Source organism: Boeremia exigua (assembly GCF_020726555.1).
Source record: "Boeremia exigua strain MPI-SDFR-AT-0100 chromosome Unknown C7974scaffold_13, whole genome shotgun sequence".
Lineage (NCBI taxonomy): Eukaryota > Fungi > Ascomycota > Dothideomycetes > Pleosporales > Didymellaceae > Boeremia > Boeremia exigua.
The window spans coordinates 920,147-943,945 of record NW_025763530.1 but is presented as its reverse complement, the minus strand read 5'-3'; the positions used below and the strand labels follow the sequence as shown (position 1 = coordinate 943,945).

General features: G+C 58.2%; 8 protein-coding genes across 8 annotated transcripts; 5 read left to right on the top strand and 3 right to left on the bottom strand.

Moving 5' to 3' along the window:
- Positions 1–286: 286 nt before the first annotated feature.
- C7974DRAFT_437468 (endo-1,4-betaxylanase) lies at positions 287–1,037 on the top strand (the record flags this gene model as incomplete). Its single annotated transcript, XM_046145195.1, has 2 exons — positions 287–579; positions 632–1,037. 2 exons carry the CDS (start codon positions 287–289, stop codon positions 1,035–1,037), a joined length of 699 nt encoding a protein of 232 aa, XP_045992250.1.
- Positions 1,038–4,386: 3,349 nt separating this feature from the next.
- Positions 4,387–5,967, top strand: C7974DRAFT_321715 (fungal-specific transcription factor domain-containing protein; the record flags this gene model as incomplete). The annotated part of the gene is made up of 1 exon (XM_046138816.1): positions 4,387–5,967. One exon carries the CDS (start codon positions 4,387–4,389, stop codon positions 5,965–5,967), a length of 1,581 nt encoding a protein of 526 aa, XP_045992249.1.
- A 2,454-nt stretch (positions 5,968–8,421) lies between these two features.
- C7974DRAFT_72154 (exoglucanase-like protein 1 precursor) lies at positions 8,422–10,227 on the top strand. The gene is made up of 3 exons (XM_046147140.1): positions 8,422–8,918; positions 8,965–9,234; positions 9,284–10,227. Exons 1-3 carry the CDS (start codon positions 8,621–8,623, stop codon positions 10,087–10,089), a joined length of 1,374 nt encoding a protein of 457 aa, XP_045992248.1. The 5' UTR covers positions 8,422–8,620; the 3' UTR covers positions 10,090–10,227.
- A 1,046-nt stretch (positions 10,228–11,273) lies between these two features.
- Positions 11,274–14,056, bottom strand: C7974DRAFT_368341 (Sec1-like protein). Its single transcript, XM_046139892.1, has 4 exons — positions 13,739–14,056; positions 13,656–13,693; positions 13,172–13,609; positions 11,274–13,127 (listed from the first exon to the last, which is right to left on the bottom strand). Exons 1-4 carry the CDS (start codon positions 13,767–13,769, stop codon positions 11,505–11,507), a joined length of 2,130 nt encoding a protein of 709 aa, XP_045992247.1. The 5' UTR covers positions 13,770–14,056; the 3' UTR covers positions 11,274–11,504.
- Positions 14,057–14,217: 161 nt separating this feature from the next.
- On the top strand, positions 14,218–17,052 carry C7974DRAFT_404625 (P-loop containing nucleoside triphosphate hydrolase protein). The gene has a single exon (XM_046142961.1). It carries the CDS (start codon positions 14,275–14,277, stop codon positions 16,654–16,656), a length of 2,382 nt encoding a protein of 793 aa, XP_045992246.1. The 5' UTR covers positions 14,218–14,274; the 3' UTR covers positions 16,657–17,052.
- Positions 17,053–18,139: 1,087 nt separating this feature from the next.
- Positions 18,140–19,980, bottom strand: C7974DRAFT_444158 (uncharacterized protein; the record flags this gene model as incomplete). The annotated part of the gene is made up of 2 exons (XM_046145483.1): positions 18,469–19,980; positions 18,140–18,413 (listed from the first exon to the last, which is right to left on the bottom strand). Exons 1-2 carry the CDS (start codon positions 19,623–19,625, stop codon positions 18,140–18,142), a joined length of 1,431 nt encoding a protein of 476 aa, XP_045992245.1. The 5' UTR covers positions 19,626–19,980.
- C7974DRAFT_72101 (Inositolphosphorylceramide synthase subunit Kei1-domain-containing protein) lies at positions 19,839–21,699 on the bottom strand. The gene is made up of 3 exons (XM_046147139.1): positions 21,325–21,699; positions 20,203–21,279; positions 19,839–19,920 (listed from the first exon to the last, which is right to left on the bottom strand). Exons 1-2 carry the CDS (start codon positions 21,364–21,366, stop codon positions 20,335–20,337), a joined length of 987 nt encoding a protein of 328 aa, XP_045992244.1. The 5' UTR covers positions 21,367–21,699; the 3' UTR covers positions 19,839–19,920; positions 20,203–20,334.
- Positions 21,700–22,132: 433 nt separating this feature from the next.
- Positions 22,133–23,360, top strand: C7974DRAFT_320868 (paxneb superfamily protein-like protein; the record flags this gene model as incomplete). The annotated part of the gene is made up of 2 exons (XM_046138775.1): positions 22,133–22,600; positions 22,650–23,360. The coding sequence occupies 2 exons, from the start codon at positions 22,133–22,135 to the stop codon at positions 23,358–23,360; spliced, it is 1,179 nt and encodes a 392-aa protein (XP_045992243.1).
- Between the last annotated feature and the right edge of the window lie 439 nt (positions 23,361–23,799).

Genomic DNA, 23,799 nt, shown 5'->3' with positions numbered 1-23,799 from the left:
AGCCGGGCGGAGCATATCAGAGCTTCACGCTTTCGGTCATGCATCCCATCTCGGCTACGACAAAATAGACAGCGGTCGTACTCGATGACCATGCGCGCATCACCCCTGCCTACCAGACGGAGTCTTCCAGACCAGGTCCATGTACTGGCTGTTCCCGTAAAGAAATATATAAGAGTTGTTTGACTCGCCCTGCCAGGAATCTCTCACCACAGCCGCTCTCTCAACCAGACTCTTGTTCGACATCGACCTTCCTTTCTCAAAAACCTCCCATTACAATACACACACCATGGTTTCTTTCACATCCATCTTCACCGCTGCCGTCGCGGCCACTGGTGCTCTGGCCGTCCCGGTCACTGCCGTCCCGGTCACTGACCTTGCTACCCGCTCGCTCGGTGCGTTGACTGCACGTGCTGGCACCCCCTCTTCCCAAGGAACCAACAACGGCTGCTTCTACAGTTGGTGGACCGACGGCGGTGCTGAGGCTACCTACACCAACGGCGCTAAGGGAAGCTACACCGTCTCCTGGAAGACTGGTGGAAACCTCGTCGGAGGAAAGGGCTGGAACCCTGGTGCCGCACGGTATGCTTGTCTCCTCACTACCGCCCCAAAGATCGAAACTGACGTCTCCTAGCACCATCACCTACTCCGGCACCTACAAGCCCAACGGCAACTCCTACCTCGCTGTTTACGGCTGGACCCGCAACCCCTTGATCGAGTACTACGTTGTCGAGAACTTTGGCACCTACGACCCCTCCTCGCAGGCCACAGTCAAGGGCTCCCTGACCTCCGACGGTTCCACCTATAAGATCGCTCAGACCCAGCGCGTCAACCAGCCCTCCATCGACGGCACCCAGACATTCAACCAGTACTGGTCTGTCCGCCAGAACAAGCGCAGCTCTGGTTCCGTCAACATGAAGACCCACTTCGACGCCTGGGCCGCCAAGGGCATGAAGCTCGGCTCGCACAACTACCAGATCGTCGCCACTGAGGGCTACTTCTCCAGCGGCAGCTCTTCGATCACTGTCAACTGCGCTTAAGCGAGTTAAAGCTGAGCAAGGGTACATGGCTGCAGACCTGGCCTGAGCTGAGCAGACAGTGGCGAGAAGCCGTTTGGCATCGCTTCGTTGTATATACTTTACTTTATCAGATGGGACAGCTTGCTGGCCACGTCGAATGTCAAACGCTGATTGATGTCGTCACTTAAATTCTCCGTGTTTTCTGCGCTCTCTTCAGCTCCCTTCTTCCCAATATCCTGACATCACTTGAAAATGTGTATAGTTCACTGCAAAACGTTTTCTTACTGTAGGCATACCGTTGAGGGCGAGGTGGACGCTTGCTTCAGGGCTGATTATTTCGGCTGCCTCCGCATGAAGAGAAAATACGCCACTGCACATGGGCTGTGCGAGCCGTGTGTTGAGAAGCTGATCCGCGTGTTGAGCGCACTAGAGGTGGTAGACACTGAGGATGAAGGATCGACAGAAGAATATTATGGGGTTCATTATTCAGACCCAGGCGACGAGGATTTGGAGGTGGACATGGAGGTGAATATGGGGGCGGAGGCGGAAGCGGAGGCGGAAGCGGAGATGGATGTGAAGGCGGACGAAAAGGAAGTCACAGAGAAAGGGAAGACGACGAAAGAAATCATCGACTAGACATTTCCACAAGGGCTATTCAATCTTAATGATTGTTTGATATGAAAACATATAAGAAAATGGGATTGAGGCATCGGTGCTGATGCTGATCAAGAAATCGGTACTCAGCAACGATGTGTATCCGAAACCTCCTCGCACATTCCTGTGGCCATTTGTGGTATAACACTGTAACACCATTCTCTTCATGCTTTCGAGCGCAGAGGGGTACAATACAGCGACAATGTGATGATGTAGTTGACAGGTTCACGAGAACTGATTGGTTGTGCAATGCGTATTGGACACACGAGGAGGAAACCAAGCAGCAGAACTTCAGTGAAGAGTGGCTCCAAAGATGAGGCTGAGAGATTTAGTGGTTTGTCTTTTCACGTGCGACATCTATGGGAATTAGTTTGCCTGCTCTCACAATCACCTTTACTTTTAGCGCATCCCGCACCTTTACTTGCAGCTCCGCCTACCTGGTAAAGCTGTTGTGGGAGGTTATCTCTCCTCCCTCCGCCAACGGAACACTCGCCAACCTAGTCTCGAACACGACAACAACAACGTCTCTTGCATCAACGCGGCCAAGACTATGTCTGGCTATCGATCTTTTGTGCATGCGAAGATTTTGACAGAGATCGCAATGAACGAGGGACACAAAAAAGATTTTGCAGCTTTGCCGAGCATCGAAGACGTTGAGTTCGACTGTCTTGATTATCAACTACCTAGAGTGCTTGTCGGTCATGACTCTGGAGGAGCGGTGTGGGCGAGGCTTTTCATGCTCAGCGATGAAACGGATGGCTATTTCAAGTTTCATCTCTTGTCATCCAACGGGAATATACACCCCAACCACTATTGCGGTGATTTCACTCTTTGCGGACCATTCGCTAACCTCTCTTCATGTACAACCCCCGAGTTCCAGGCTGTGGTATTGTTCTTTCTTGTGGAATTAGGCTGTCTGGAGAAGATGACAGTCAGTCCTGCGTTCCTATGGGTTTTTCTCAAGGCCTGGAGCTGACCGCCGACACCGAAGCCGACGTATCAGACGACCCTACCTCACTTGATTCGTTGCATATGATTGATGCTTCTGAGGCCTCAAAGAGCCAGATTAAACACGAATCTGACACGGAGAGTCAGAACCATGATCTCAGTAACCGTTCCACAACCAGCTTTTGCGCCTTCGATGCACTGACTGCAATAGGACCAAGCAAGAGACAGCGAGAAGACGATGACGTGAGTCATGTGTGTTTACAGACGTGTCAGACAAATCCACTGATAAGCCATAGTTTGCCGACTACCAGAACTTGGTCCAACGCATCAGTCGAAAGTTCAAGTCCAAAAACGATGCCGCCATCGCTTCACTTCGGGAGGAGCTGACAGACCTGGAAGTGTCGAGGGAGGAGGAAGCTGTTCAGAGTGTCAAAGCCGGCAGCGAGATTGCTATGCTTCGATCCGCAAGCGAGACACAACAAGAGCGGATTCAAGAGCTTGAGAAGGAGCTGCAGAGTCTTCGGAACTGGAAAGAGGAGATGAAGAAGATGTTTTGAGAGTGAAGCAGACAACGGTCAGGTGCATATGAGCAGACGGGAAGTTCTGATCATAGAGCTCTGCCCTAGTGCTCCGAACGGACTCATCCATAGTGATGAAACTTGGTCTGCGATTGATGCAGTCTCCCAACGATCTACCCACGGTGCAGGTCTCTCGTCGTTTCTCTTCGGTTGCGCGGCATCTAGTGCTGGCCTCGGCTACTCTCTTGTGGCCTTCGTCGGCGCGGCGATGCATGATACCAAAATACATAAATTCTTCTCTCACGTTCTTACTCTGATGAGTCAAGAGTATGGAAATTGCTGCACTTGAAGATGTGACGAGAAGGCGGGTCGACGGCGCTTACCAAAAGTAGCAATTCCCGACAACTTCCCCGCTATAGCTTTTCCGTCCGCCGCGATACGGAGCTCGTTCATCTCCTGCTTTACATGATACTCGCTCAGAACGGTTTGCGGGTAACCGGAACGGCTAGCAAGTGTACAAGCCCTCACTCACAAGGTACTGGTGACGTCATGGCCGACGGCGCCTCTCCGACGCCGTTCATCTTTCGACCGTGCGTTCTTCCTCCTCCACACACCCAGCACGCCTCTGGCATTGTAAATCAAGACCGACGCAGCAAGTCTTGCAATTTTGCGTTTATAAAAGAATGATGAGGCAGTTAGACGTCTCCTTTCAAGAGCAAGATATATCACATTGATTGCGCGGTTGAGGGCATACATTGAATCTGGGACTGAAGATGCTCTTCTGAGCTTTCCTGAAACGATGGAGACCTACGCGCTGCAAAAATATTCGTAGATCTGGCAGGAGCTGACTATCCTAAGGTACCGTTCACACAAACATCCTGCCTGCAGCTTTTGCCGTAACAGGAAGGCAAGATGCGACTTTGACATACCCGGCCAGTCATGTCGGCTATGTCGTGAAAGAAAACAAATCTGTGATCATGGAGGGAGACCTACAGCTCCAGGTACGCCACCCTTAAGACTTAAGAATCACCAGTCACAAACGTAGCTGAAGTCTTCAAGCACGTTTCGATGTCCATGAGTCGATTGCTGATGATCCACCGAGACCCTCCAAGCGGCCACGACATGTGACAGGTTCCTCTTCTGTGACACGGCCATCAGTCTCCCAACGACCTAAAACGTCGACACTGTCGACTTATCCCTCAATAATAGGAACATCACCGACTGAGTCTTCGTTGATGATGAATCCGCAGATGGCCGAAGACATTACAGTACTACAGCAATACCTGACCTCGACAACAACCGAACCTCGAGTGCCTTCCAGAGTCTACAACACCATTTCAACTGCCCCTGGAGGTAGTCTGGTTGTGTACTTGACGGTTCCAACGAGACGTCGCGGAATGAGAAGTGCCATAGATCCAGGTAAAGCGCAACGAGAGATCATTGAGCATGTTCTTGGGTCGTCTGCAGCAGAGGTACGAAAAGCCTTTTTCGAACACCTACATCCATGCTTTCCCGTACTTGACGAGAAGACATTCTCAGATATGTGGCGGAACGACAGCGATCGTATTTCGCCAGCCTTAGTTTGTGATTTGTACGCTTCAGCCCAACAAGTCTGGGGACGGTCATTAGTTCTCAGCAAACAAGCAAAGCCCGATCCTCACTTCATCTGGAATCAAGCTGTCACTGCTCTTCAAGATGACTTCATGGCACCGACTATCTCAACTGTCCATGCAGCCGTTCTGGATCTACTAGGACGCCCAGTCATCGGCGTTACTGGCAACATCGTCAATGCTGGCAGAATTGTTACTCTCGCTCAGAGCTTAGGCCTGCATCGAGATCCGTCGTCGTGGAAAGCTACAGATCACGAAAAGGATGTACGTATCAATTTGTGGTGGGGTGTATTGATACACGACTATTGGTCCAGTGTCGGTCATGGCATTCCACCCACCATTAACGCTCAGTATCATGATGTACCTATCCCCACGTTTGGACTTGACGCGGATGCAGACATCCAAGTGCAAGGCCAGCGGCAAGTAAACGCAACGTTTGTGCATCTATGCAGGCTCAGTCAGATCTTGGGTGATATCTTGCCCCTCGTCTACTCTCTCCGAGAAACACCTGGAGAGATCAAGCGAAGGCTTCGAAAGATCGAATGCGCTCTAGACGATTGGGTACTCGCGCTTCCCGGAAATCTCCGACCCAACCGCACAGCACCGTGCACTGTTAATGGAGCAAGCAACCTGTGGTTCGCGCAACTGTCCTTGAAGGTACTTGTGTGCCGACTATCTTTCAAGGCGGTTCTAGAAGAACCCAACCAATCATCCGAGGCACGCCAATACCACCTCTCCCTGCTACGAAATGCTGCAACAGAAGTCGCAGATTTCATGATATCTCTCACCGATGAGCAGCTGCAAGAATTCTGGATGCCATACACATCCTACTTGCTCGTTACAGCGGCCACCATTCTCCTTAGATGCACAATCGAGAGCAGCGACCTTGCGACCAAGAAAACATGTGTTACAAAGCTCGTGGCATTCCGGGATCGCCTACGGGCTGCACGCGACACGCTGCAGTGGGATCTTGCGGACTTCTGCTTGGAGAGATGTGATGAGCCTATTCAGAAGATTGCAGACGCCATCGGCCCAACTCCAAGTCATCTGGCAACCGCAGATGTAACCGACCAAACGCTTGGGTCACCATCGACAGAGCCTCACTGGACGCCGCTGGACTTGTCTTCGACCAGCGACCTGTTCCTTCCGGTGGATTCACTCGACTATCCGTGGGAGACACTGTGGGATGGTATTGAGGGACCATGGTCGATACAAATTTGAGCTTGTATGTCACTTTGTCACTCTGTCGTTGCATGGCTTCCGATGCAGGAGATCTACAAGTAGATAAAGGCAATCATCAAACTCAGTCTAAGAATCGAAGACTAACACACTCTCACAGAGTATTTAGAACAATGTGGTTAGGATGAGAAAGTAGATGGGGCAAACGACAGGCACTGGAGGCGCCAGAACTGGACTGAATATCGATGTGATAGTCGCTGAGCGAATTAAGGGAGCCTTGCATGAGGCGAGTCCGCCTTACGCTCCTCCTGTCACACTAGAAATACCAGTGGGTATTTGCATACCCATAGTACGTCCAACAGTCAGATGGACATTATTCGAAGCTTCCACGGCCCGGTCTGCTGAGATTTCTGAATTCAAGCCTTCTACGCAGCCACCACCTACCAAGCCCGACTAATAAAGCTCCAACTGCACCTCGAGCTATAGGGAAAGGTGCTTATGGCAGTTTGCCACAAGTAACGTCACTGCCTCGTCAGACATATGCAACAGTTCGTGTGAAGGCGGTTCGCAGATGGCGGCCGTAAGGGTCGAGCAGTCTATTCATCGCAACGCTGCCGAGTTGGTGTCGATCGAGACAATTCATAATCGATCTCTGGTCTTCGGTACATCCATGACTACCTCCTGGCTCTGACTGTAGCTACAACATAGCAATCAAGACCTGCCCGCACTTAGCGCCGAGCTGTTCACTTGAGTACCAGAGACGCAATCAGTAGCTTTCAATGCTTCACGAGCCCAAATCCCGTTGACATGTGCCACCAAGCTTCCTCGATACCTCTCGGCTAGGGGATTGGTGGACTGAGCTGAACTGAAGCTATGTCATGAATCCGGTACGTCGGTTGGCTGGTGCGAGTGTGGTGTTGTCCGTCCCAGAGCGGAGCGGGGCGGCAAATTCACCGCCTCAAACACGCTAGCGGCATGTCGTGCCACAACACCCCCGGGCCCTCCCAGCCCAAGTCTTCTATGCAGTGAGGCTCTCGAAGTCTGTCGACGGTTATTTGGGAGGCTTTCATGCTATGCTCCCTGGTAATTGTATGTTGTAGCCTCTGCTACCAATCCCGCCGCGGACGCCGCAGACCTGCGGCTGTGACAGGTCGCTACATTATTACCGCCGCAGCCTGTCAGTAAGCTGGCTGATCTCCAATATCAGAAACTCTATCTTGTCGTTCCTGAGGTTACCTGCCAATAGCCGAGCACAGCCAGAGCACCGCGGTCTGCAGTTGCGGCTCCTAAACGTCAATTTCCGCAACACTCTAAATCCAGAACTCTCACTCGTCGGCTGCACAAGCAAGCAGGGAAGTATATATGGAATCTCCTGGAGCTAGGAGATCATCTTACCGAGTGCTGCGGAAGTCGTCTGGAGATCTCGAGTGGTTGGCAATTAGATTGCCTGCATGGTTTTGATTAGGCTGAACTCGGCATTCAGTCTGCGCAGACCAAGCTCGACACCTGATGTTTACAACGCGACCGAAACCAGGATCTGATGTACTGTCGCATGCACTGGTGTCTGATGACTATCGTGGGAGGTAGTGATGCACGCTCACGTACCACAGCGGGACCATGCAATGCGGTACCGACGGTACACGCACCACCGAACAAGTCCCGGTCCAATCTATCAAGCGCAACGGCAGTCGGAAACTTCGGAACAAGTACACCAGAGATACAGTCAAGCCTCAGCCTAGCATACCCAGCTGCCAAAGGCTCTCGTCCCGTCTGCGCCGAAGCTTGCCAACGTTTGCCCCAGCGACATGTCTGAGGAAGCCACGACACAACAAACAAGCTACCGATCATGCACTTCGCCACTTTCGTCTTATGGCATGGCATTCCTGAAAGAGACATGATGTTATTGCCCTCGCAGATATGCAGATCCTGTGCCACATCTGCATTGCGAGAACTCTCTTGCCAATCCGCGTGAGAAGACGTTTCGCGTGCCACAGCTTAAGGATTCACGAGCCTCATGACTTCCTGCATATATTACCTTCCGGAAACGGCACGGAAGAACTCGAGTGTAGTCTTCCGGTCTCGCGTACCTGAACACCCAGGTCTATAGCATGCTAACCATACGAGAGGACCAGGATACACCTGTCCCTGTCAGAAAACCAGCAGCTCAGAGAGTTTGCCCTAGAAACGAGGTGAGACACTTAGCGAATGCAAGTCAGCCAAAGGCACAGATGTGCTCAAACCCTCGCGAGTACTCTGTGAAGTACGGCTACGATCAGCCTTCTCGCCTCTCTCGATAGTGTGCAGATGTCAACGAGCGGTAAGGATAAGGCTTCTCCAATCAAGACCGCCGCACCAAGCATACAACCGTAGCGAGGCTGTTCAGCATTCTTCCACCAGGCGAAACGCTACCTAGTTCCGGTAACGATCCCGCAGCGCCTCGCCCGTTGTACCCCAGACTACCCCACAATGAATTGAACTTCATCTATACTCAATCTTTCTGGTACTTGTGCCTCTGTCAGCTCTCCCGACGACCCGTAGGCGCCCCTGGCGGCTCATTTGGTGTAGTCCACCATGGAGATCTCAATATCGAACACAGCATTGTCCTGCCAGCTATTGCCACAGTCTCTATATAAGGGGTCGGTGTCTGCACCCATCAAGCATCATCCCACACAGTCTCTTCTTCCCAACAGACAAGATGTACAGGTCTCTCGCCCTCACCTCGCTCACCGTCCTGAGCGCCGTCCGCGCCCAGCAGGTCGGTACCTCTCAGACTGAGACCCACCCCAAGATCACCTGGAAGACCTGCACTGGCACCGGTGGCAACAGCTGTACCGCGAAGACGACCCCCATCGTCCTCGACTCCAACTGGCGTTGGTCTCACAACATCGGCGGCTACACCAACTGCTTCACTGGAAACACCTGGGATGCCACTCTCTGCCCCAACGGCGCCACCTGCGCCACCAACTGCGCCATTGACGGTGCCGACTACTCTGGTGAGTGCTGAAATTTCAGACATCAGGCACTGCTAACTTCTTCAAGGTACCTACGGTATCACCACCGCCAGCGATGCCCTGACCCTCAGGTTCGTCACCAAGGGCCAGTTCTCCACCAACGTCGGATCCCGAACCTACCTCATGGAGACCGACACCAAGTACCAGATGTTCAACCTCATCAACAAGGAGTTCACCTTCGATGTTGACGTTTCCAACCTCCCCTGCGGTCTGAACGGTGCCCTCTACTTCGTCGAGATGGCTGCCGACGGTGGCCTGAACAAGGGCAACAACAAGGCCGGTGCCAAGTACGGAACTGGTGAGTCATTCTATCTAGACCTGGCCGTTGCAGCTACTAATCCTCATAGGATACTGCGACTCCCAGTGCCCCCACGACATCAAGTGGATCAACGGCGCCGCCAACGTCGAGGGCTGGTCCGCGTCCCCCAACGACCCCAACGCCGGCAACGGCAAGCTCGGCGCCTGCTGCGCGGAGATGGACATCTGGGAGGCCAACTCCATCTCCACCGCATACACCCCGCACCCCTGCAAGAACGCGGGCCTCCAGGCCTGCACGGGGCTCGACTGCGGCGACGGCGCGGACCGCTACAAGGGCGTGTGCGACAAGGACGGCTGCGACTTCAACAGCTACCGCATGGGCGTCAAGGACTTCTACGGCCCGGGCATGAAGCTCGACACCAAGGCCAAGATGACCGTGGTCACGCAGTTCATCGGCTCCGGCTCGAGCCTCAGCGAGATCCGCCGCTTCTACGTGCAGAACGGCAAGGTGTTCAAGAACAGCAACTCCGCGATCCCCGGCGTGACCGGCAACTCGCTCACCAACGCGTTCTGCGCGGCCCAGAAGAGCGTGTTCGGCGACACCTCGTCGTTTGCGAATCTCGGCGGCATGAACGGCATGGGTGCATCCCTCGCGCGCGGCCACGTCCTGGTTATGAGTCTCTGGGACGACCACGCGGTTAACATGCTCTGGCTCGACTCCAACTACCCGACTGATGCGGACCCGAGCAAGCCTGGTATTGCGCGCGGCACGTGCCCGATTACGTCCGGTAAGCCTGAGGACGTCGAGGCTAACAGCCCCAACTCCAGCGTGGTGTTTTCGAACATCAAGTTCGGCACTATTGGCTCGACCTTCAACCAGGCGGCTGCTGTCTAAGCTGGAGGAGTGTCGGGGAGTGTCGGGGGAGTGTGCGGGCAAAGAGAGGTTTGAGGCGGTTTCTCGGGGTGTATATATTGCTGCGTTTCAAGACGGAGAGGGGTGTATATAGATCATTCGCTTGCAGAAATAAACCGGTGTTCCGAATTTGGGTGTTTGCTGGCGGGTGGTGTTGAGTTGCTGAAGCACTGAAGCACTGAAGCACACTAACAGTACTCCAATAGCCCAGATCATCGCGAGAAAGAAGTACGGTCAAGGAAGAAGAATAAGAACAAAAAAGATCAAGGCCAAGAAGAACAAGAGAAACAAACACAACAACACTGCGCGCAGCAACACAGCCCCTCTCCCTGATCATCCCACATTCCACATGTACGCAGACCACACAAGACACCGACTTGAGAGCCGGGGAGCTGGTGACGAGTGCTGGCGTGACGAGTGCTGGTATGACGCGTGCTGGCGTGAAGAGTTCTGGCGAAGATAGTCCTAGCAAAGGTCAGTCCAGGCGAAGATCACTGCTAGTGAACATGACCGCTGGTGAACATGACCGCTGGTGTAAACACCAGCACTGTTGTGGAGAGCAGACGCGTGGACGCGCATGCATGCAATGCAGCGAGACACGTGTGGTTTCGCTTGTGGGCAGGTTCTGCGTGCTCAGCGTGTTGTGTGGGCGTGTGGAGATTTCTTGGGGTGTGCGTGGACGTTCTCGGGGGCAGACGTGGACGGCGAGGGAAGGAGGGCGGCGAGGGAGGGGGGACAGGGGGGGTGCTGGATGCTGATGCTGGATGTTGGATGCTGGATGCTGGATGCTGGATGCTGGATGCTGGATGCTGGATGCTGGATGCTGGATGCTGGATGTTGGATGTTGGATGCTGATGCTGGATGCTGGGTTCTGGATGCTGGATGCTGGATGCTGGGTTCTGGATGCTGGATGCTGGTTCTGAGTTCTGGGTTCTGGGTTCTGGGTTCTGACGCTGATACTCAACGCCAGCCTGCCGTCCAGCGCGATTTGCCCACAGCCACGGTACAGCACAGCACCTACCCCTACCCCTACCCAACAGCACAGCACAGCACAGCACAGCACAGCACAGCACAGCACAGCACACAGCACAGCACACAGCCACTATCACAGCCACGCACCTCCCCGCTCCCGCCAAAGACCAGTGAAATCTGTATATTACAACACCGCCCTCTATACTACACGCGCGCCACAACGCCACACCCCAAAAGCCACAGCGCAGGAAACCCGTCCTGGAAACGCCATACGATGCCATGCAAATGCGACCCAAACACCCCCCCTCCACCTTCCCTTTCTTCGCCAACGAACACTTAACACCCAACACACCCCCCTCTCTATGTAAACCACACCATCTTTTCTGGTTTTAATAGTAACCACCCCATTTTTCCGGTCACCAGCCCTAGTGTTTACTCGAGAAAAAATGGTGTTTCTTCTTCTTCTTCTCCTTGTCCTTATCCTTGTCCTTATCGTCTCTATGGCGACCGCTACTGGACGACTGCTGCGGGGGCATTGGTCGCTGATTCGCATTGAGATTGACAGCGGCCATGGCCGCGGTAGGCGGGGCGCCCGCTCGCGGACCGGCAGGCAGACCCGCAGGCTTCGCGGCCGCGGGCGGCGGCTTGGGTTTCGGCGGCTCGGGCTTCTCGAAGAGGTGCTTGGGCGCGACGGGCGGGGGCGCGTCGACGGGGAGGCGCAGGCGGTCGCGGCGCAGCGAGAGGTCGCCCAGGTGGCGCAGGAAGAGCTGGGGCTTGAGCATGTGCGAGGTGACGAGGAACACGTCGCGCGAGGTCTTGTCCGACGTGTCGTAGCACGCGCGGCTCTCCGAGTAGGTGGCGCCGCCGGCCATGAAGACGATGACGCGCTGGCGCGGTTCGGCGGCGGCGAGGCGCGATTTCGCCCAGGTGGGTTTCGCGGCGCGCAGGGAGGAGGCTTGGGCGCTTTCCTGGGCGAGGTCTTCGGGGGCGGCTTTGGTGAAGGGGAAGATGTCCTGCGGGAGGGTGCCGCGGACGTGGGCGTCGAGGACGTCTTGCAGCGCGGGGGTGAAGCGCGAGAGGCCATACTCCTCGGCGTTGGGGGGCGGGACGGCGTTGCGGGGGAAGAGGGGCGGTGGGGGGTCGCGCTTTTCTTTGAGCTGCCGGCCGATGCGCGCCCCGAGGAGGTCGAGGTTGCGGACGACGTCCATGTCGGGGGGTGGGAGTTGGGCGTGGAAGATGAGCTTCTGCAGGTCGGCGGGCAGCACGCCGTCGCGGAACAGCACGTAGAGGGCGATCAGGCGCAGGCGGTCGGCGGGCGTGACGGCCTCGTCGTCGAGGGTCCGCACGACCTGGTCGGCCATGTTCTTGGCTTTGCGATAGTCTTCATCCAGCCCCGTAGCCAGACACTGCTCAATCGACGCCAGGTCGGGCAGCTTGTGCTTCTGGAAGATGGCCATGCACTTCTCGGCCATGCCCAGATGCAGCGTGTACGACTCCTTCATCTGCTGGAACTGCGGCAGGCCCGCAATCATATCTTTAATCGCATTCAGCCCGTTCATACCAGCGGCGTCCTGAGCATCCTGATTGGTAAAGTTGGGGTTGTCGGCGATGAACTTCTGAAAGTCGCTGATCAGCTTGTCGAGCGTGTCCTTCATGTGGCGGTGGCGGTTCTCGACCCAGATCTTGTCGTTGTCGCTAATCTCCATCTCCTTCTCCTCGGCATTGGGGTCGTCCTCGTTGACGATGGCGCGGTAGGTGATCTTGTCGGTGTCGTTGATGGGCAGCAGGTCGAGGGCCATGGCCTGGTAGGTGAACTCGTGCAGGAACGGGGCGCACAGGTCCATGGAGCGGTCGGTGATGTAGAGGGCGCCGCGCGGGCGGTTCGAGGGCGGGGGGAAGTCCTGGTTGAACTGGGCGTACATGTCGAGCTTGTCCTGGACGAAGCGGGCGAGGTGCGAGCAGAGGACGCTGGCCTCGTGGGTGGGGGCGCGCGGGCGGTAGTAGCGGATGACGGGGTACTCGCCGAGGGCGACGCAGACGCCGGTGATCTGTACGGTTAGCAGGGGTGTGGTGCGGGACGGAAGATGCGCACCTTCTCGGCGACCTCCTCCATGTGGCGCACGACCAGGTTGTTGCACTCGGGGTGGAACAGCACGGGGAAGCTCGAGGGGTCGCGGAAGGTCACGAGGTGCGACTCCTGCGGGTGGTAGTCGAGGTGCACAGTGCGAAAGGCGCGGATCTGGTCGCGGGCCATCTGCGAGCGGTCGATGCGCTCCTTGAGCGGCGGCGGCAGCAGGGTGGTCCACACCAGGAACAGGCCGCGGTAGCGGCGCACGTCGAGCTCGGCCATGACGCAGTCGACAATGTGCGGCTTCGGGGTCAGGATGTAGATGGCGTCCATGTCGCGCTGGGTCTCGCGGCGGTCCTCGAGGCGCTCGATGTTGGTGATGTTGGAGTTGAGGATGTCATCCTCCTTGACGACGTTGTCGATGAGCTTCTTCGAGTCCTCGTCGAGGATCAGCACCTTCCACTGCGCGCGTTAGCCGGGCGGCGGGCGGGCGGGAGCGGGAGCGTACGTCGCCGCGGGTCATCTGGCGGATGGTGGTGAGGATCACTGGGGGCGTTAGTAGGCGGGGGATGCGGGGGCAGGCAGACGGACGCTCTCGCTGGATGTCGATCATGGACACCATGGCGGCGGTGGCAGCGGGCGGAGCTGCAGCGGCGCAGGCGATGGGGGCGGTGGGCGCGCTCGAGGGCAGGACGTGGGCGCGGGGGCAGAGGGTGGGCGTGGTGCTCGAGGGGTGCTGTCGAATGCGTGGCTGGCACGGGCGACGCTGGGCTGCACTGATTGCGCTGGGCTGCACTGATGGCACTGACGGCGCTGGGCTGCACTGGCTGCACTGACTGCACTGACTGCACTGCACGGCGCTGGATAATCCCTGGCACTGCGCGACGTCTCGTCGGTGGGGCGTCGCAGTCGGAGCTGGTGTTGCGGCGCGGGCAGAGCATCCGAGACCCTGGCCGCCGTGACTCGCGCAGCCCATGCACCGCGCCGCCGGGCCTGACTCGCGCGGACAACTTTTTGCTTGACGTCGTCGACTGCCACGGCTCCTCCACACGCAGCCCGACTGCAGCGCCTCCGCCAGCGCCCCGACAGCGCCGCTACAGCGCCTCCTACAGCGCTCCCGCGCCTCGATGCCTGCACTGCCTGCGCTGCGCTCCCCGCTGTGTCTCCGCTGCGCCGTCGCCGCGCGCCCGCTGCCGCCCCAGCGCCTGCTCGCGCGCGTCCAGGTCGCCCACCGCTCCACGTCCACGCCCAAGAGCCAGGGCAAGGGCAAGAGCAATGATACGCGGAGCCGCAATCTCGTCACCAACCCGCTGACTGTCCGCCGCAAGGCCCCGCCCACGCCCTCCACCGGCCGCCTCCACGACTCGGTCCAGAATGCGCTCGAGAAGCTGCGCGCCGAGTTCTCCGAGCCCGACTACCTCCACAACCTGCAGCTCAACCGCGAGCAGTTCGCCGACGAATGGAAGCGCTTCGAGGCCGCCATCGCCGCCTGGGTGAAGCAGTCCGGCCGCGAGCTGGTCGACCTGGTCCAGCAGGCCAGCAGAGGCAAAGACACCCTGCAGACGCGCCTGCGCTACCTCTTCTATGCCCAGACCTGCGGCGGCCGCTTCACCAAGGCCGAGCTGGAGAACCAGAAGCAGGTCGCGGATCTGCGCTATCCCGCCGAGTGGTATCCCGCCACCCGTGAGGTCCCGCGCGTCGTCCACATGCACGTCGGGCCCACCAACTCGGGCAAGACCTACCACGCCCTGCAGCGCCTCGAGGCCGCCAAGTCCGGCATCTACCTCGGGCCCCTGCGTCTGCTCGCCCACGAGGTCTATACCCGCCTGAACGCAAAGGGCCGCTCGTGCGCCCTGGTCACCGGCGAGGAGCAGCGCGTGCCCGACGGCGACGCCCCGCCCATGTACAGCTGCACCGTCGAGATGGCCCCGCTCAACACCAAGTTCGACGTCGCCGTCATCGACGAGATCCAGATGATCAGCCACCCCGAGCGCGGCTGGGCCTGGACCCAGGCCTTCCTGGGGCTGCAGGCCCGCGAGATCCATCTGTGTGGCGAAGCGCGCACCGTCGACATCATGCGCGAGTTGTGTGCTCTTGTGGGCGATGAGGTCCACGTCCACGAGTACGAGCGTCTGACCCCGCTCAAAGTCCAGTCGCGCAGCTTGTACGGCAAGCTGCAGAATCTGGAAAAGGGCGATTGTGTCGTGGCCTTCACCGTAGTCGGCATCCACGCACTGCGACGCGAGATTGAGTCAAACACCGGCCGGAAATGCGCCATCGTCTACGGTAGCCTGCCGCCCGAGACGAGAGCCCAGCAGGCGAGGCTGTTCAACGACCCCGACAACGACTACGACTATCTCGTCGCCAGTGATGCCATCGGCATGGGCCTGAATCTGGCCATCAAGCGCGTCGTCTTCGAGTCCACCTGGAAGAGCAACGGCATCACCCACGTCCCGCTGGAGATTTCCGAAATCAAGCAGATCGCCGGCCGCGCCGGCCGCTACAAAACCGCCGCCGACGCCGTAAACGACGCGGACAAGACTGCCACTGACAAGCCCGCAAAGGAGGAAAAAACAATCGGCTGGTGCACCACCCTCGACCAGCTCGACCTCCCCGCCCTCCAGGCCGGCATGCTCTCCGAGCCCACCCCCATCACCACCGCCGGCCTCTTCCCGCCCTCGCTCATCGTCGAGCGCTTCGCAAACTACTTCCCGCCGGGCACGCCCTTCAGCTACATTCTCCTCCGCCTGCACGAGATCTCCGAGACGCACCCGCGCTTCCGCCTGTGCGGCCTGAAAGAACAACTCGCCATCGCCGACGCCCTGGTCAGCATCAAAAACCTGTCCATCCAGGACCGCATCGTCATCACCTCGGCGCCCTGCAACGTGCGCGACCGCGCGCAGCTCGCCTTCCTGCACACCCTCGCGTCCTGCATCGCCACGGGCTCCTCGGGCGCCCTGCTCGACCTCGACACCCTGCCGCTCGCCGTCATGGACGCGCCGCCCCAGGGCACCCGGGAGTACCTGTACTCGCTCGAGCAGCTGCACAAGATGCTCGTCCTGTATCTGTGGCTCAGCTACCGCTTCCCGAATGTCTTCACCACAAGACCGACCGCCGAGTATGCGAAGAAGCTGCTCGAGGACCAGATCGAGAGCACGCTGCTCGAGTTCTCGCATACCGAGATCCGGCGGAAACAAATTGCTAAGCGGGAGAAGGCGCGCATGGAGAGGGCGGAGCAGCGGGGGCGTCGGAGTGAGGGAGCAGGATCGGCGGGTGGGAGTGAGCACCCATCAGCATCCCCAGACGAGCCCGAGACCAACACACAACCCGCCACCATGCCCCCGCCCCCAGGCCTCCCCGCCGAAGCAGCAGCTATCCTGAACGACACAACCCCGTTCCGAGACCCCGCGGCCGCGTTCCCGGAGCAAGCGCTGGATGATGTGGATGCCAATGCGCTGGGCGCCGTGGCTGAGGAGCGCGGGGACGGCGGGCGGCGTGCGGCGTTGTGATTGCGTGCTTGGATCGTGCGAGCGCGAGGCGAGTTGGACACTAGAAAGAGTGTATGAGTATGGGTATGGGTATGGGTACGATTATGGGTATGACTGATTGAAAGTATGAGGTTGACTACGAGTAAGAGTACGAGCAAGAGTAGGAAAAGTATGAACAAGAGCATGACGAGTGTGTACGATACTAGATGCTAGATACTGGATATTGGATACTAGATACTAGATACTACAGATTAGCAGCACGATACTAGAATTAGCAGTAAGACACTACAAACAGGAGCAAGATACCACCATTAGCAGCGAAGTACCACAATCAGCAGCAAGATACTACAATCAGCAGCTAAATACTACAATCAGCAGCTAAATACTACAATCAGCAGCTAAATACTACAATTAGCACCAAGATACTACAATCGGCAGTGGCATACGCAGCGAGACACAGCGAGACACACCAACACAGCAAGACCCTACCTAGTCTACCAGACGCAGCAAAAGCAGGGAGACAGTAAGCTCCTACCCTACCCACCTACCCATCCACCTGTCTGCCTGCCTACCTGTCTGCCTGCCCGCCTGCATGCCTACCTAGTCTGCAATAGCTCTACCTATTCTACTAGAGCTCTACATAGTCTACAGGAGCTCTACCTAGTCTACTAGAGCTCTACCTATTCTACTAGAGCTCTATCTAGTCTGCAAGCGCTCTACAAATAGACACAACACGCTGTCTAATGTCTCTTTTTCCTTCTCTTTCTGTAGCTATTTAATCCCGACCTCTAATCTTTTAATTTAGCTCTTAACCGTTCAAGCTCTGATCCTTAAGCTCTAATTCTCGGTCTTTAGCTTTTGGCTTTTGGCTTTTAATCTCTGACTTTTGGTCTTTTATTTTCGACTCGTGACAGTGCAGGTTTGCTCTTTGGCCTTTGACTTGTAACGTTTAGCTGGGCTTTTGGGACTTTGATTTCTGGGACTTTGGTTTCTGGCTTCTCGACGCAGGGTGCTGGGGTCTGGGGAAGCCTGCGGTGCAGTGCGGCGCTTTGCTCGGCGGGAGTCCTGGACGACGGTTCACCTCACCCTAACCTTAACCCTAACGCAGGCACACAGTCACTTAGTCACTCGGTCACTCACTCGGCCGCTCAGTCTTTGATTGCTTTGTTCTCACACTCATGTTGTCTTGTTCTCGCACTCACTCTGGAGCTCCTTCCCTCGCCGACTCACTCTGGAACTCCCTCGCCCACCGACCCACCCTACAACCCCCTCTCCAACTCCTTCGCTCACTCTCTGACTCCTCCGCTCACGTATCCACGCCGAGCCCTCCGCTCACCAACCCACTGAGATTCCTCAGGACACGACGAACAGGAGGAAGTGGAAGAAAGCGGGATTATGCATTATGGAATGAGTTCTAAGCTCGTCTAATCTGGTCTCGTCTAATCCAAGCTGATCCAAGCTGATCGAAGCTAATCAAGCTGATATCGTTTAAGCTGATATCGTCTTAGACGGTGCTGATATCATCCAGGACGGTGCTGGACGGGTCTAGGTCTGCTGCGGGAAATATTTGCTGTGGGGGATATCTCTGCTGTCGACGTTGTCTTCTGCGTTCTTGACGCGTTCTGCCTGGGCTCTTGATGCGTTCTTGGAGGATTGTCTGCGGTGTCTGCGGTATCTGCGGTGTCTGCGGTGTCTGCGGTGTCTGCGACTCTGCGTTTCTGCGTTTCTGCGTTTCTGCGTTTCTGCGTTTCTGCGTTCCTGTGGTCTCCGCATCCTCTCTACCTCCCAACTCAACACACCACCCCCTCCACCCCAGCGCGCCGCTCCACATACCGCCAAATAGCCCGCCACTCCACCTCCCTCTCCCGCGCCTCCTCCCTCCGCCGCTCCAACTGCCACGAATACGCCAACCGCTCCCACACACCCTCCCCCACCTCCTCATCCCCCCCTTCCCCCTCCCCAGCGCCCTCAAAAGCCGCCCTCACACTCCCCTCCACCACGCCCCCCTTCCCCCCCTCAACCCCCGCAATCCACCCCCCATGCGCCCGCCACCCGCCCTCAAACGGCCCCTCCCCTTGCCCCAAATCCCGCCACACACTCACCACCACCCGCACGCCCCCGGGCACCCTTACGCTCTCGACGCTCCAGTCCGACGCGCACTCTCCGCACCCGCGCGTTCCCACGCTCCACCCCCGACGCACCACATTGTCCAGCGCAGCGAGCAGGCCCGTGTGCGAGTGCGACGCGCGGTGCTGCGTCAGCGCGGGCGAGAGGAGGGGGAAAAGCGCGTGTGCGAGGCGCGGGGAGGCGGCGGCCCAGGGGGGCAGGGTGAGGGCTGTGGATGAGTGGAGGTAGAGGCGGGCGTTTGCGATGCGCGGGGTGTGGGATGTGGTGGTGGGGACGGGGGTGCGGAAGAGGGTTGCGGGGGCGGAGGAGGAGTGGGTTAGGGCGGAGAGGGGGAGGCCGTGGGCCGGGCCGTGGGCGTGTGCGGCGAGGGCGAGGCGCAGGTGGGCGTATTGCAGGGTGTAGGGCGGGGAGGCGAGGGCGGAGTTGTAGTGTGCGCACGGCAGGGAGGAGGGGCGCGTGGGCGAGTCGGAGGCGCTCCATGGGTGGAATGCGTCGCACCATGCGCAGAGCCAGGCGCCGGGCAGCGCGCGCTCGACGGTCTCGGTGAGGCGCTGGCGTGCGTCGATGCGGCTTGGTGCGCTGGCGAGGTAGGACGCCAGGCGGTGGGTGCCGGTGGCGAAGCAGATGCGGCGGCTGGAGAGACAGAACTTGGCGGCGGAGAAGTCGTCGAGGTAGGATGCGACGTGCTGGAGGAGTTCGAAGGGGAGGTCTTCGAGGGAGGTTCTCGGCGCGGGGGGCTTCATGGTCGCCGCCATGTAGTCGGAGGCCGAGTCGGTGCTGGTGCGTGGGGTGCTGCAGGGGGATGGCGAGAGCGCGGATGAGGCCGAGGAGCTGCTCGCGCGGTGGAGGTGGAAGAAACCCATGTTGAACTACTGTCCTGCTCTTTCTTGGGTCCTTTGTCACGAACTAGGTCTATGCAACACTACGAGGAGTGACCTTGAATCAAGGCGAGGGCAATTTCCTTTGATAACTAAATCTCTGGACCCAAACTCCGGTCTGCGATCTGGTCCGGCGCTTTCAAAACAGGTCAGAGGACGGCGACGACCAACCGAGTGGACGCGCCAACGGCGCCGACGTCGTCTTGTATCATGCCGTTCGCGACCCTGACATATGACACAGCCATGGGCACCGGTGCACGTGGCTAGTGAGACTAGTGCCCTACGCAGGCACGCGGCCGGGTCAGCAAGTTTGGCGGTGAGTTGACCAAAGTCAGGGAAGTTGCCTGCGCCTGAAACATTCACATGATTAACGTGCGCTAGCCCGTTTCGGTTACCATGCTCGGCTGAGCTGCTGGCGTCAGGTGAAAACCGGCATGTGCGATAACGGTATGAGTGAGAGAAGACGAATGAGAGAGACGAGTAGAATAAGACGTCAGATAAGATTTGCGCGTGGTCAACTGCCGACGCTATGCCGCTGAAATGGGAATCAAGAATACCATACCTCCTCAGCCCTGTCAAGCTCTAGGTATAATACAGTGCACCTCGTCCATGCCAGGACCGATATTATATAGTCATTACTGCTGGCTCACCAGCCTTCCGCGCCTGCACCCAGCAACCGTCTGCAGAAGCGAGTCTATCGCACAATCTGCAGGTTGGCAAGCTGCGGGACAGGCGGTCCGGTGCCGCTGCGGCGGCGCCTCTCACGCTCGCTGAAGCCGACGGGCTGCTCGAGCTGTGTGTTCTTCTTGAACTTGCCGCCGACGGAGTGCTGCCACTCGTGCTCACCGTCCGCGCCGAGCCAGTACTTGGGCGCGCCACTGAGCATGACGCGGCCGAGCTTGCCCCTCCAGCCGTCGCCCTGCTCCTTGCCCTCGGCGAACGGGTTCTCAGCGAGGTCGGTGGCGGTGGTCTGCATGTCGTTGGAACTGTACCACCCGGCGGAGGCGGCGTTGGCGGCGATGTGCTGGCGCAGCGACTTGCGCGCGAACGCCAGCATCACGAAGACAAAGTACACGCGCAGAGCCCAGAAGCTGGCGATCAGCGAGATGCTCATGATGCTGCTGCTCTGGAACACGGCGTTGCCGAGACCAACACCGACGCCAGGCGCGCCGTCTTGAGGGAGGCCGCCAGCGACAGCGGTCTGGCCGCCTGCGATGCCGCCAGTAGGCGCAGCAACGACGTCGACCTCAGAGACGTTGTGCTTGGGGCTCGTGAAGCCGGCGGTGTCGGAGATGCCGTGCGAGCCGGGGACAGCGACCTCCTCGGGGTGTGCGGCGAGGACGTAGAACCAGGCGATGCCGAAGAAGGCCGTGTACAGCGCGTTGATGACCGAGTCGAGGGCATAGAGGTGGGCCAGCAGGACGGTCTCAAAGGGGCTCTGCAGGCGGATGTGGCGGTAGAGAAAGGCCGTGGCGATGAGGGCGAGGGTCGAGTAGATGTACATGGAGAGCTGGAAGCCGTCGATGGCGGCGCCGGTGATGATGGCGAGCAGGCCGTACACGCCCGAGGCCTTGTTGATGACCTGCAGGTAGGTGATGATCTCGGCACCGGTGCGTAGCGACATCTTCTGGAGGAACGTCTGGCATCGTCAGTACTTGTTGTGGCTGGTCGCGCGATGACCTACCCGCGGGCGCGGGATCTCGAGGATGTGGGAGGGCGCCATCATGGCGGCGAGTCGGAGAGCGCGAGACAGAGATCAGAGGAGACGAGCGTGCGAAGAAGTATGCTCTACTAATAAAACCGCAGCGTGTTGTTGCTCTCACCGACGAAGTCTGACATCGCGGCCTTAATTCAGTCCGCTTCCGCAGGGGCCCGGGGCCAAGCCTCCTCGCAGGGCTGAACGGCGCTAGCCATCCTCGAACCTTGCGCCTCAGACGTCAGTCAATCTGAATCTCGAATCTCGAATTTGAATTTCGAATCTAAATCTCCAATCAGTCAGGAAATAGCTGGTGTGTCTCCATGTAGAAGAAAGGTCCCTCCTGTCCAATCTCTTCTTCTTTTCCTAAAGGTGAAGGGGACGATAGGGGCTAGCTACTCAGCGGCACCGATATTTGAGTGGGAAATAATAATGGCTGAATGATTAGTGACGACAATATACCCATCCAGAAGTTGTTGTATAGGTGCTTGACCATTCCCCTTCCATGTATGAGATCCCTAAATACTACATCAACCTCTGTACGTGGACCGCAGCTTCAGTGTCACAGGCTGAGCGGGCTGTGAGTAAAGTATCTTCCAGTCACGTCGCAGTGTATGGATCTGGGCTGGAACCTGCATCAAACTCTTGCTAAATAGTGCAATTGGATGGAACAAGTAAATCAACATCTCCATCTACAATGTCCCAAAACCCCACCGCAGTGACGTCTAGCGTCCCTTATCTTATCGCTCCTCCCAATTTCTCGACCCTCCCCACCACCAACAGCCACCCACCCAAAATGGCCTTCCGCAAGCGCAACATCGCGCTCTCACGCGCTCCCGCAGACGGCGACGCGTCGCCCGCTGCCCCCTCGCCAACCGTATCCCCCGCACCCACACCCACCGGCGTGCGCCCGTCCCCCATCGACGGCCGCCCCACCACGTCCACCGGCACGCCCTCGCTCGATGGTATTCTCGCCGGCCACGCTGGGCTGCCGCTCGGAAACTCGCTTCTGATCGGCGAGAGCGGGACGACGGACTACGCGGGCGCGCTGCTGCGGTTCTACGCGGCCGAGGGCGTGGTGCAGGGCCACCGGGTGCATGTCGTAGGCATGGGCGAGGTGTGGGGGCGCGAGCTGCCGGGGATCGCGGAGGAGCGGGGGGACGAGAAGAGGAGGGAGAGCAAGGAGCGCGCGGAGAAGATGAAGATTGCGTGGCGGTATGAGGGGCTGGGGCAGTTTGAGAGTGCGAGAGGTGCGTGTGGGGTAGTTAGGGCAATGCAATGTTGTATTCTGACTGTGCGTGACAGGTCCGCAGAAGGTGCTGGCGCAGGGAGAGAGTGCGGCGGAGGTGGTGTTCTGCCATGCGTTTGATCTGGCGAAACGGCTTACGCTGCCGGTGGGGTCGGCGGTGAATTACATCGCGATACCGCGTGTGGCGGCGTCGCCGTTCATGGCGATACTACAGAATGTGCAGCAGCAGCTTGCGACGACGCCGGCGCACGTTGTGCATCGCCTTGTCGTTCCATCTCTCCTCTCGCCTGCGCTGTATCCTCCCACGTCCTCGCACCCGAATTCGATCCTCCAGTTCCTGCATGCCCTGCGCGCACTGCTGAGACAACACCCTACACGGCTCACCGCCATGATCACCCTGCCGCTATCCCTATACCCTCGCTCGTCGGGCCTGGTGCGCTGGATGGAGATTCTCTCCGACGGCGTCCTCGAGCTCTCGCCCTTCCCATACTCGCACGCGCAGATGTTGGCGCAGTCGGCCGGCACCACCAAAGACGAGGAGAAGCCGCAGGGCATGTTCGCCGTGCACAAGCTGCCTGTGTACCACGAGAAGGGCGGCGGTGGAGGCGCAGAGGACCTGGGTGAAGACATGGCCTTCACGCTGAGCCGGCGCAAGTTCGTCATCGCCAAGTTCAGCCTGCCCCCGCTCGAAGGCGACACCGAAGCACAGGAAGCCGCTGTGCGGGAGGCCGCCGGTGGCAGTGCGATGCCGAAAAAGGCGGATCTCGAGTTCTAGGTGGTTGGTCGCAGCGTGTGCGGCACGTCGTCATCAGAGCTGTCCTCGCCCATCATATCCTCCATCTCGATCTGCTCCCAGCCTGCGCTGCCGGCGCCGGAGCCAAGGCCGCGTGCGTAGCCGCGCCCATATGAGCCGTGTCGAGGGTTGATGGACATGCCGGAGATTCGTGCGCGGAAGCCGTCGCCCATGCACGACGAGAGCGCGAGGAACACCAGAAAGAAGGTGAACGGGATGAATAGCAGCAGCGATAGCAGAACGAGGATGTTCATGTTGAAATACCGTGGTGGTTGTGACTGGCAGACACGAGGGTGGAGCGAAAGCTGCCGGCTGGACCCTGGTTTTGTCGTCATTCGCCGCGGGAGCTAAAATGATTGCCGGCCCCTGGCGACGACACTCGGCTCTGTTGAACTGCACTTGACAACACACACTCAGCGAC

Coding starts and splice junctions, on each gene's coding strand:
- C7974DRAFT_72154 (XM_046147140.1), top strand. CDS start 8,621: ATGTACAGGTCTCTCGCCCTCACCTCGCTCACCGTCCTGAGCGCCGTC. Junction 8,919..8,964: donor TGACGGTGCCGACTACTCTG/GTGAGTGCTGAA, acceptor AACTTCTTCAAG/GTACCTACGGTATCACCACC. Junction 9,235..9,283: donor CGGTGCCAAGTACGGAACTG/GTGAGTCATTCT, acceptor TAATCCTCATAG/GATACTGCGACTCCCAGTGC.
- C7974DRAFT_72101 (XM_046147139.1), bottom strand. CDS start 21,366: ATGATGGCGCCCTCCCACATCCTCGAGATCCCGCGCCCGCGG. Junction 21,280..21,324: donor TCGAGATCCCGCGCCCGCGG/GTAGGTCATCGC, acceptor TGACGATGCCAG/ACGTTCCTCCAGAAGATGTC.
- C7974DRAFT_404625 (XM_046142961.1), top strand. CDS start 14,275: ATGCCTGCACTGCCTGCGCTGCGCTCCCCGCTGTGTCTCCGCTGCGCC.
- C7974DRAFT_368341 (XM_046139892.1), bottom strand. CDS start 13,769: ATGGTGTCCATGATCGACATCCAGCGAGAGC. Junction 13,694..13,738: donor GATCGACATCCAGCGAGAGC/GTCCGTCTGCCT, acceptor TAACGCCCCCAG/TGATCCTCACCACCATCCGC. Junction 13,128..13,171: donor TGGAGGAGGTCGCCGAGAAG/GTGCGCATCTTC, acceptor CTAACCGTACAG/ATCACCGGCGTCTGCGTCGC.